This window comes from Amphiura filiformis, chromosome 17, assembly GCF_039555335.1.
Source record: "Amphiura filiformis chromosome 17, Afil_fr2py, whole genome shotgun sequence".
NCBI lineage: Eukaryota > Metazoa > Echinodermata > Ophiuroidea > Amphilepidida > Amphiuridae > Amphiura > Amphiura filiformis.
The window spans coordinates 60,276,537-60,288,612 of NC_092644.1; the positions used below are offsets into that span (position 1 = coordinate 60,276,537).

At 35.6% G+C, this 12,076-nt stretch overlaps 1 protein-coding gene across 2 annotated transcripts in view; it reads left to right on the plus strand.

Annotated features, from left to right (window-relative positions):
- The window catches only part of LOC140138091 (protein phosphatase EYA1-like), a 351,231-nt gene that overhangs the window by 108,441 nt on the left and 230,714 nt on the right, over positions 1 to 12,076 (plus strand). Inside the window, exon 1 of one of the 2 annotated variants that reach the window (XM_072159972.1) lies at positions 3,894 to 4,436. The exons of the other annotated variant lie outside the window; for it this stretch is intronic. Coding sequence (XP_072016073.1) covers positions 4,371 to 4,436 — 66 coding nt within the window. The 5' untranslated portion in view covers positions 3,894 to 4,370. Of the gene's footprint in view, positions 1 to 3,893; positions 4,437 to 12,076 lie in introns of those variants that run through there. 2 annotated transcript variants of the gene reach the window in all.

The following is a 12,076-nucleotide window of genomic DNA, read 5'->3' on the forward strand; positions in this document are numbered from 1 at the left end:
CACCCGTTATACCATCAACTCGCCAAACATCTACACCTGACCCTCAAGTAATACATCGATTTCCATCACATTGAGATTCAAGATGCGATTTAACCAGTACTAAATAAATGCAAAAATTCACTTATACTGAAGCAGTAATACAGTTACTCGGACAAAAGTCATCAGAAAAAAGTGTTTGTAACCAGTTCAGATGCTTTCTGTATCATACAGGATACTGTTAACCCACACCGTCCACATGAAAGTCACCGCAGACAATTATTATGCACAACAATTATGATCACAACACTTAGGAACATAATTAGAATTTCATAGATCCATGTAGGTGTGTAAGGTAAGTATAAAAATATTATAACAAGAACTTGTTCATATTTTTAGGTGATTTTTGGGATAGGTCTTAACAAGTCTTAGAGTACCTTGTGAATGTTGAATGTGGAGCATCGTGCATGGCATATTACCAGACAGCCGAGTAGCAAGAGAGCATTGTCCACCACGGCCTGCTTGTTTTACAAGAGTTAAAGAGTGCAATTGATCTTGAGCCGGAAAGATGGCCGACTCATGGGACTCTCTCCTGCATGCCAGATTAGTGCGTTTTATCCAAACGGCATTGTCCTAGGTGAATTTAATCTTCCTTTCATTTATTTCTTGGATTTTATTTCCTTATTGATTAACATTTTGTCCATTTTATGCAACAAGAATTGCTACATCCAGGTGATTGCATGAGTGGACAGTGAATGCAGTATTTCAATTCCCTGGGACATACCTTGTTATAGAAGATGCTTTTGTTGTCTATCACAATATTACAGATAAAATAATATATAAATGTCTAAGAATGAGAATAAACAATATAGAATATGTTTGTACTATCCACTATCGTGTAATAGATGATATGACATGATAGTAAAAACAAAAATACCAGTCTCTAATAACTATCATTGGCAGTATTTTGTTGGAAAAGAAAGAAAGACAGGAAAGAAAATTAATATGTGTTTTGAAATACTATGCTAGTCATGTAGCTTATAATTATCCTGTTACTTTTCATTTCTAGGATATCTTCCTGTTGCTTTTCATTTCTAGGATTTAGATTGCTAACACCCAAGATGTGCCTTGTATATATATTTGCTATCTACTGAAGATAGCAATTTTGAAGCTCTGTACATGCACAAAAAGAGTAGTAATATCATATCAAGCAGCCTATTGATAGTTTTTGTACACTTGTCAATTAATTTGAGTGAGTTAGGCAGCCTTTGCTATCTACTGAAGATGACATTGGGGTTTATTTATAGGACTAGTAGGCATGTGAGGTGGATTAAGAGTTCTCAATTACAAGAGAGTTGCATAGAACTACTATATCAACAGTTGAAAACCAGAAACTCACAATGAAATCCATGTCTGGTTTTCAACCCTGGACATGTGAAAGTTTTAATGTGATAAAATAGAGATATGTGATTTATAGGAAAAGAAATCATTTATGAATTCTTTGAAAACGCTACAATGCATATGTACTTTTATCTTACTGTGTAAAAAGCCTTTAACTGACACCAAATTTCTTCTAAACTTCCAAGGCCAACCCCCAAACTAAAGTAGCTTGTTTTGTGATACAGTCCACATTTATTCCAATCTTTTTATGCAAAAATGATCAAATTTATAAATTAAAGTCTATATAATGAACTGTTTCACCTGTTCACAGCAGTCAGCATTGATGTCTAGATATTTAAAGTGAATAAGAGTTCATTTGATAGCCAATGATAAATCGTAGGAGACAGTAGTAATGGTGGTTTTCCTGTAACCAGTCCTTGGCTATCTACTTGTACATAGTATGTCACTTCTGATTACAATCTTGAGCATGCTATACCTGTAATTGAATATGTTAAAATTCAAATAAGAACTAATGTGTACTTAACATTTTAATAGCTATTTGTCTTGGTGCACTTAATATTGTTTAGAGTCGTGATTGAGGTGTTCTGTACATTTTACTAAAATTATTGATGATGAAGTGCACTTGCTTGCATCTCTTGACCTTCATTAGCATAGTGAGGTAGTGACTTTTACTATCTACTGAAGATGACACAAATGGTATTATAGTAGGCCTTGCCTTTGAAGTAAAAGAAAAATTCAGTTTTCAGTAAATTTTTGCTATCTACTAAAGATGACACATATTGGTATTATAGGCAGTAAGCAACAGAAGTGTTCTCAATGATAGAATTGTGAGTATTTTCAGATATCTAAAATGTTTTGATCCATTTTGATTATGAAAACAGTTTGTGTGAAAATTGTTTGATCCATTTTGATTATGAAAACAGTTTGTGTGAATGATCGCAAATAGTGTATTGAACAAGTCTTACTCTATGAAAAGATAACTTAACAATCTAAAAACATGGACTGTCAACTTAATTTTCATTTAATGAAATGTAACACTTCTTTACAATGGTGATAGATGCATTCATAGGATGTGTAGAGGATATGATTATATAGACTATGGAATAACCAAACCAAATAGGGTGTTCTTTTTGGGATGGTGAATACCCATTATTAAAGTCTATCAAGCAATATTTTGTTTGCCTCAATTTTGGTTCTGGTTTTGGCAACAGTGTTCAATTTATTTCTTTTGAAACCAATTCATCAGCATCGATCATAGTTAAATTAACCAGAAAAGGTTCTTTTTCAGATCCAAGTAAACTGCCAACATTATTAAAACGAAACAGTGTTGCCATTTCATCAAACATCTAGAAACACCACAACAGAGTGATCAAGATTCCTGATAGGAATTTTCAAAAAAATCTGAGTGAGTACCAGTTTATTTGGATCTGAAAAAGAACCTTGCTACTTTCTCATCCAAAAGTGATTTTCAGGTTTTGTACATAGATCTACTAATACATATTGGGACACACCCAGACTTAGCCATGATACAAGGGAATGCAAATGTGCACACAAATGAATGTAGCACACAAATACATCCATGCTGGCAGTAGAATGCACTGGAGTGCCATCTCATCTGAAAATGATTAGACTGAAGCACTTATGTACAAGTTTTCTGTCATTAAAGAGCTATCTACTGAAGACGTGAATAATTGATTTTCTTCCAGTTGGTCATTTAGCCAGGGTTGACCTATCCTGTAGTGACCAATATAGAGCATCTGTCAACCACCAACTGCTAACTACCAAGTACTATGCATTAGAGTTGACCATAATGTCCATAGATTAAATCTTTCTTAATCAGTTAGCGGTAATTAGTTAATAGTGATTAGAATCTTGTGTGTTGGTTGATCAAGGTAATTGAGATAGATTGTAATTTCTGATATCAAATTCTGCGCCAGGTTCAGTCGAGATATTTGATGAAATTAAAATGAGTTTGTACACCTGTAGGGATGTGATGCTTAATTTAGGTGTAGTTGAGTCACCCCTACTGCTGCTACTAGTTTGGTATATAACCCCCTATAGTGTGGTGAACTGGCCTGCTTGTCAGGGTGGTGCATGGAGTCTGAATCTGTAGAGACTTTGCATCAGTCAGTCAGTTCATCTGTCATCCCTGCATGCCTAATGCTAATGGCAGACTACTAAACACAGCCATATTTCCTCCATCATTTACTGCCATATAGGCACACACACAAGTATTAATATACAACTCCGCTTTGCTACTATGATTCTCGCGGATCATCGTCGAGCATAATGCGTATTAATCTACTACGGCGAGTCCGCTGTATGACACTTCACGAAAACAGACTAGTGCACTCATCTCCCCGTACGACGACGTACATATACATGCATATGTAGCTGGGACTCTTATTTTTTTTCTGTCAAATTTATTGTTATCGACACTCTAACTGGCAGTGTCTTTTGAGCTAGCACTACCCATATCCTGAGCTGCTTATTGACATAGAGGTATATTATTTCTCAATTGCTAACTGAATGTTTTACAACACTGGTATCAGACTACAGAGTGTGGGCATTGATATCAGTAGGTATAAGAAAAGGTTTACTAACACTGCTTAAAACGATATATCCCAAAGTTAGTAGTTAAGGTATCATTTGCCAAAGACAGGACACTACTTAACGAGTCAGTCACTCCCTTCTGCTGTGTTGCGGACTGAATCTATCATCAAGGTGCTTTCACTTGGAAGCCATTGGACACTGCAAGCATATCCTCTCTTGTGTGACCTCTGACCTAAAGGGATGGATGCCACCTATCGCTACGGGCAACCACAACTATCCAGTGCTTGGACTGTATTATTTTGAATTTCTATTAAAGAATCCTTGCCTGAAATTGCTGACATTGATTCAAACATTTCATACATGTTGCGTGTATGTGGTTGAACTGGATGTGCCGAGTCCGACACACGGCTCGCTGAATCATTAGATTCAAGTTGAAAGTGATGTATGCTGTTAATTCACCGTACCCGTGTTTTCCACCGTACCTGCCAAGTCCGTATGTAAGCGTGGTAAGTCTAAGATTCTGTGATTATTGAGTGTGAAGATTGATTATGTAGCTGCCTATATTGTCAGTATTATGCATGTTTTATTAGTACTTAGTAGATAAGTAGAGATTTTGAAATCAGTGCACATGGAATTGCCTGACTTCCATCGTATGAAATATTGATATTAATGACAAAATAATTAGGAATTTTATCAATTTGCCAGCAATTGATGTTACTGAAATCTTGTCTATTTACATTTTGTTTTATGGTATTTATGAATCGTACATCTTGATGCATTAAGGCGAGCAGGATGGCAGAAGCCATATTTGTCTAGTTTTCATCATATAAAAAATGCAGTGTACTTCCTAATAATAATATTAATACAATGATCTTGTAGGAAATCAGTCAAGAAAACCAATAATCAAATTTATATTTTCATAGGTCATGAGGTTCTTGCGTTAAGGTCAGTAATACGTCAAAACGAAAGTGTTGGGTGTTATCCCCTAAATAAAAATCATGCACATGGGGCAGAAATGATACCCCTTATATCAAACCTGGGGATCTCCTATAACTCATACCATTCCTCTTGTGTGTCAGTTTTATTTGTCTCAATATTTGAGTAATAACACTGCTAGATCATACTCCCCTCTGATCCGCCTTAAGAACTTTGGGCATTATTCAGTAACATTATTGACATCATTCCTCTTTCATGACATCAAAATTAAAATTTTGGTAACACACAAGAAAATTAATTTTTGTGTTTTTGAAACAATATTTTCCATGAATGATAAGGATGAAATATTACTTGGGTAGTAGTTTGCCAATTGCATGCACAAACCTCCACATCCACCCCCCCCCCTACATCTAGGTCCATACACACCCTCTCCCCAACAGACAACACCATGACAACACAAGACTCTAATACCAAATGCAAAAATGGCGGCAGAGATATAAATGCAACTTCGAAGATCAGGTGCTGGTGCATCAAAAATAGAACATTAGGTGATAAATTTGGAGTACTCGCCTTTAAATTAGGTACAAAAATAAGCAAGTGTTTGGTGATGTCTAGTCGTGTATGTTAAAGTTGCATTAAGTTATTGTGAAGAAACCAGTGTGTTAGCTGAATTTAACAATCACGTTAGTGAGATTCAGATAGAGAATTTAGTAAACTATGTGCACAAAAATATGTGTAGAAAGAAATGCATGATATTGGTAGATAGTAAAGTTAAACAAATTGGACATTATAAGTTGAAAATTTATATAAGGTTTAGTAAAAAATATGAAAGATGCATTAAAAGCAGTATAAAATGTTTAAAATTACTGAAGCATGGAATATAAGTTGTGTGAAAACTGTACCCTACAGTGGGAAATTCTGTCTCATACTTCAGCAACATCCAATGTCTCATGATGTATGAATATCAAAATAGAAATACTCATGGTGAATACAAATACTCCCCATGCCAGGGGGATTGGTTATCCAAATACCCCCTTTGCTTGACTCACTGTATTGGGGCTCAATAATAATGCTACCCCAGACCGATTTGGCGTTCTTAACCCGGTCGGACCCTTTGGGAAGAATAGGGTAAAGCTTGGGTACAAAGGCTTTAGAGTTCAGGGGTTTGTGCTGTTGATGGTATAATAGCATGAAATAGATGTGAAAGAATGGAATGAGAACAACACATAGGTGATGTGTTTGCTTTCTTGTATAATTTGGTGGCATTTAGGAATCGTGTGTATCGGAGTGGTCTATTCATTAGGTTACAAATGGGAATGGATATACTGGCTAGCATATAATTTGACTCCTCAAGTCAAATTTTGATGAGCCTAATCGATGTATTAAGATGAAAGAATCTCAAAAAATGAAAATTTTTTTGAATGTTGGGTTATATAAAGGGTATAATAATGTCAAAAAACATTTTGAAAACGTGATGCAAAACATTCTAACAAAATGTTATGTAAGTGTTGAAGAAACACTGTTTGCCAAAAATGTTTTACAATAACATTTTGATAACATTTTTAAAATGTTATCGCAGTTATTTAAAATGAAACATTTTAAAAATGTTTTTATGACCTTAATATAAACCCGACATTTAAATGTTATTAAAATGTTTTGTACAAAACCAGAACACGTTTATAACATGTTTATAACATTTTAAAAACATTGTTGTGTTTGCTGGGGAGTTAAAATTTTTGACCACATTATCCAATATCTCCATGTGGTAGGGAAGGACACAATGTGCTTCAGCCAAAGGCTTCTAACCCGCATTGACTGAACATGAACTTTGCTCAGAGCATCATTGCCTGGGATCATTGCAAACTAATGCACATGGTTTTTGATTCAGTTATGTTAGATATGGAGAAGATATTGTGTGCTCGAAGATCAGACAGGGGTATAAAATTTCAATAGGCATCCTTATAGAAAGAGAGGCTTGCCAATCTTCCACCAACAACATCCATGTCCATCAGTACCAAAGAACTTCCCGCCGGTGCTGACTCAAACTGGACTGAATGGAAATGCCTCAACAGACTGAGAGCTGGTACTGGCCGATGTAAAGTGACTCTCAAAAACGGGGGTTACCTAAACAATGAAGATTTGACCTGTATAATTATGTGGAATTGAACCACAACCCATGGAGCACATATTGCAATGTCCTCTATTGGAGCAAGAATGCAAAGCTGAGGACCTTGCAGAGAACAATGATATTGCTAAGAATTGTGTCCAGATTTGGCTGGACACAATATCTATAGCATGTGTGGATACGTTAATGTGATTCGGTCTCAAGAGATATAACATTAATTTGGGATGTATTCAATGATGGGCTAAGTTCCCAGGCAATGTTCATCAGATATATGCTTTTGCCTGTGCAAATGGTTTCATAATGTCTTATTTTGTCTGAAAAGAGGATTAAAGGACAGGTGGATACTAATTTCATATCAGGTGCATCTAATAATTGTCCAATTCAAGACTTATTTACAAAAGGACAGTTATGATAAGCTATAGGCTATGTTGTTCCTTTTTAGAGACCATCATCTTTTATTGATGACATGGCCTGCGCTGATCATATGCTGACTTGTGGTCCATCATCTAATGACTCAACACTTCTACATCTTCTGATGAAGCTGAGTTTGTCTTGTCATCCTGCATATATAACCAGCCAATATTGCGACAGGAACCCCCCAATTTTTTTTGTACTTGAGTACATTTACTTACCTCATTCACATCATTTTTAGGCATGTTTTGTTGTACTCAGGCTGCACAGGTAAAGATACACACACACATTGTGAGCCGTTAGCTCCAAATGGCTTGTTCCACATTCCTCTGTTAGCTTTTCACGGCAAAGTTAAACACATTTGGTTTTGGCCGCCACGCGTGCACTGTGTGCTCAGGCGATTCAACGGTAGCAGTTCTCCATATATGTTGTCTCCATCTTTCACACTTTTTTGTGTGCTTTACTTTATACAATTATTATATATGCCATTATCAAAATCAAACCCTGTCAGGCAGGCAAGCAAGCAAACCAGTGAGCCGCCAGCAACACTAAAGCAAATTCACATGAAATATGGTGAAATGCCATTTTGATATATTTTTTCTCAATTGGTACTTGCAGTTGGTCAAATATTGTTCTTGCAAAGTGCACATTATTCGGAGACACACTTCTTTTCTTCTTTAGAACTATTTTTAGGCATTTTAGGTGCAAATATGAATTTTTGTATCACATGATGAGTTGGCTTTGGTTCAGTATGGTATTTTGAATTGGTTTTGTTTCCTACATACTGACACTTCCCTAAAGATAGAGGCAAAAACCATATAAAAAAAAGTTTTTACAGCAAATCAAGGAAAAGATTGCACAAATTGTCACACATCTAATACTAATTTTAAGAAGAGTAAAAAAAACAAAAAAACTATATGCTATAAAGAATAATATATACTTTAGTTTTTTGTGTATTTTATAAAACTAGCGGTCACCCGTCTTTCGCGGTCAGGGTCTTTCGCGGTTGGTAAATTTTGTATATTTTGTGTACATGTAAATGTTTTATTTAATGTGATTAATGGTATGAGAGGAGATTATCATTTAGAACTTAGAAGTATAATATTTAGTATCTTTTCCATATAAATCAATGGCTTGAAATTAGATCATTGATCGAAGCAAGTCTTCTTGACACCATATCATATCCACCGTGAGAAGTCTTGCCCCTGTGGGATGCTGGCCGCTCTGATATTTAAGATTTTTATGCATTTGTTTCGATAGTACTTTTTAGCCCATTTTGGACAAATTTGTTGTACCTTTTAGCTAATTTTTATCATTTTCATCCAAGTTTGTCCCCCACCTTGAAATGTACCTTGCTGCCCCCACCTCCTGCAAAAGTCCTGGCTACATCACTGAGCAGATGAACACAATTTTATTCACATCCCTCTTGGCCCCCTGTGGCCTGCTGGCTGATCTGATATTTTAGATTTCTATGCATTTGTTGTACTTTTTATTTGTTAGCCCATTTTGGATAAATTTGTCATACTCTTTAGCCCATTTGTGACAATCCCCCATGAAATTTGCCTTGCCCCCCCCCCCCTCTCTCTCTCTCTCTGAAAAAGTCCTGGCTACACCACTGTGCAGCTGAAACAATTTTATTCACATTTTCTTACACTCTATTTCATATAAAGTTACAACCCTGATTAATTTGTCCTTCAAAAGTTTCACTTACAAACTAATTCAATAAACAAACACTCTACTGTTGACTATAGGTTCTCCATAAAAACACAGAATACATGCTAATGTTGATAAATTAGTTGAATAAACAATAGATGTTAATTGAGTTTCTACTGTGTCAGGTAATAGTTGAGACTACAGGCATACTTCCACTGTGTCATGTAATAGTTGAGACTACAGGCATAATATCCTCACACCGATGACAGGATAGAAGGCCTAATTCAGGCTATGTCAACATTTTTTAGTATGCAGGTGCTCTGGTAGTGGCTTTGAAACTAATTAACATAATTTGACACCCTTAACGTAAACAAAAACAAAATTGGACGTTTTATTGGGGTGCGGACAACTTTACTCTGCGCAACGCAAAAATCCGTTCTCCGAAATAATGTAAAACGTAGAAGTTTTTAGCCTTACCAAGTCGCCAAACTCAGTAATTTATTATAGATGGTTATTAAACACAGTACAGGGGTTGTCTGTATAAATTTATTCTCTTAAAACAAACAAACAAACAAACAAAAAGTAAAAACAAATTAAATTGCAATCAGATCATAATCTTTTAAAAATCCTTAATAAATACAACCATTAATCAGCATTATAAAGAGAACCAGGTTTCCTTGGAAACCGACAGAAAAACATTTCAATGTTGGTGTGATAACATTATAGGGCACATTTGCCCCTCCCTGTTGACAGTATTTTAATCATCTTCTTGCTGTTAAATGAAAGGCTATGATAGCAATTGTAAAAGTTAAGTACAGGATGCTAGTTATGCCATTGAAAGACTCTATATATAGTGTAAATATCCATGGGGCATAGGGAGTTATCATCATAACATACAAATGTCAAATTCACTACATCAAAATATAGCCATTTGATAACTGATCATAAATAGAGGGGTAGGGATATTGAAGCTATTACAGAAGCGCAATTACCAATATTTTTCACTTATGTAAATTTGTAATTCCTGAAGCACAACTAGTCTTTTGTTTGAGACAGATCAATTTGAGTAGCAATTGATTCATTTTGAATGATCATTTAAAATGTTTCTTTAAGGAGGATGATCCAGTTTGCAGCCTTGTCCCCACATCCCTATCAAATCTCGTACATACATGTATGTATTTTTGTTAAAGACCCATTCAGTGATCCCAACAAAAGTGTAAAAAAATTTAAATTGTTTATAAATTGCTTAAAAGTATAGGATAAGCCTTTCAAATTGTCATTTGGTATTTTTGAAATGAAAAAATTGGAAAAAAAAAAAAAAAAAACCCAGCAGTATTGTTGAAGTTGCAGCCCCATTCGAATACATGTAGCTAATTTAGATACTGTCAGTATCTAAATTACAGATTCATGTAAAATACTTATTTTTGTCTTACACAGCTTTCGGCTGAACCACTAGCAGGCTATGTTTACATATTTTTGACAATGACAAAGGTACCAAAATGATTTTTATGATTTTTATGATCGTCCGGATGAGCAAATCGCTGAATGGGCCTTTAAGTTAGTGTCCATCAGTGTCCATCATGGGGTGTGAGATATACCCCTAGAAGGGCAGGGACATAGCCCGGGGGCATAACCAGCTTTCTTGATCTGTAGGCTGGGGGTAGTGGGCAAAATAAAAGTTTTGGCACATCTCTCTGTAACATGCAACAATGATCTTAATAATTTTGTTATGCAGATCAGTGGCTTTGCCTCCACCCTAATATCCATTAGGGTTTAGGACCAAAGTCTGATTCCTATGGGTGTTAAGAAACAAGACGAATGTAAGAAACTATTTTACCCATTGTGCTGACAGGTTGGCAAAAAGTGCATTTTCAAACTTAATGGATTAGTGTATTTTCACAAGTGAATTTTCCATAAATGGTGTAGATAAGAGCTCACACTGAGGGTGTGAATTGTTCAGATTTCGGCAATTTAAGCCATTAGTCTCTCATAATTTGACATCAGAATAAAGAAAAACATAATATATATCTGAGAAAAAGTGGGGCAGTTGCATTAGCAATAAACCACCAAACAGTTGGGCGTCGTCTGCTCTCTGTCAAATATAGCACATTAAAGATAAACGATACCACTTTGTTGAGAAGATTTCATCATTTTTGCTGGCATTCTGACCACCATGTGCAACAACAAAACAACCAAAAGACCAGAAGCTGGTGACCTGAATAGCGTAGTCTGTGGTGTTTTGTAGGTCACAAAAACATTGGCCGAACCCTGGCTATTGTGACTGCAACATGGGCATCGCTGTCTTGTTCTCTCAGGACCAGCAGCTGCTTGCCAGTTCACAAGACATGTGATTTTTCCACTAAATTTGCTTTTCTAGATAATCGTTTGTGCGCCTTAATGGTTGGTTCTAGCAAAGAAACTAGCCCTGCAATTTTGGTTGTAAGTTTACTAGCTTTTACTTTTGAGATAATACATAAGCACCCTAAAAGGTGAACAAAGAAAAGTGAAGTGGATGGACTGAGAAGTGATGAGATGTAGAGACAAACAGATATACACCACCCCCACTCCCACACACACACATAATAATTGCACCATAGAGAACGGCATTTGCCGGCAAACAGGGACCCTGTACTTAACTATCCAAAAGAGGACATGTGCGTGTCCTTATTTACAAGTCTTTACAAACACGCATCACCTCATACCCCCCACTCCTTCTGCTCGCATTTAACACCACACACATACAGATCTGATGTGATTTAGCATAACAATTCATATTTTGGGGGAAATTTATTTTGAGATATGGTCAAGACAAATTTGCAGTTTGTTTATTTGTATATTAATTTGATTGTTTTTTGTTTGTTGATTTTTTTGTTTATACTGAATTTAAATATTTTTATTTGAAACAAAAATGATTTTCGTAAAAGTTTTCAGCTTATTTTCTCCATTACAACAAATAGAGCATTTACTGGTTATTGTCTGCTGAATAAATAAGTTAAAAGAACAGATAAAAGAATGCTAAGA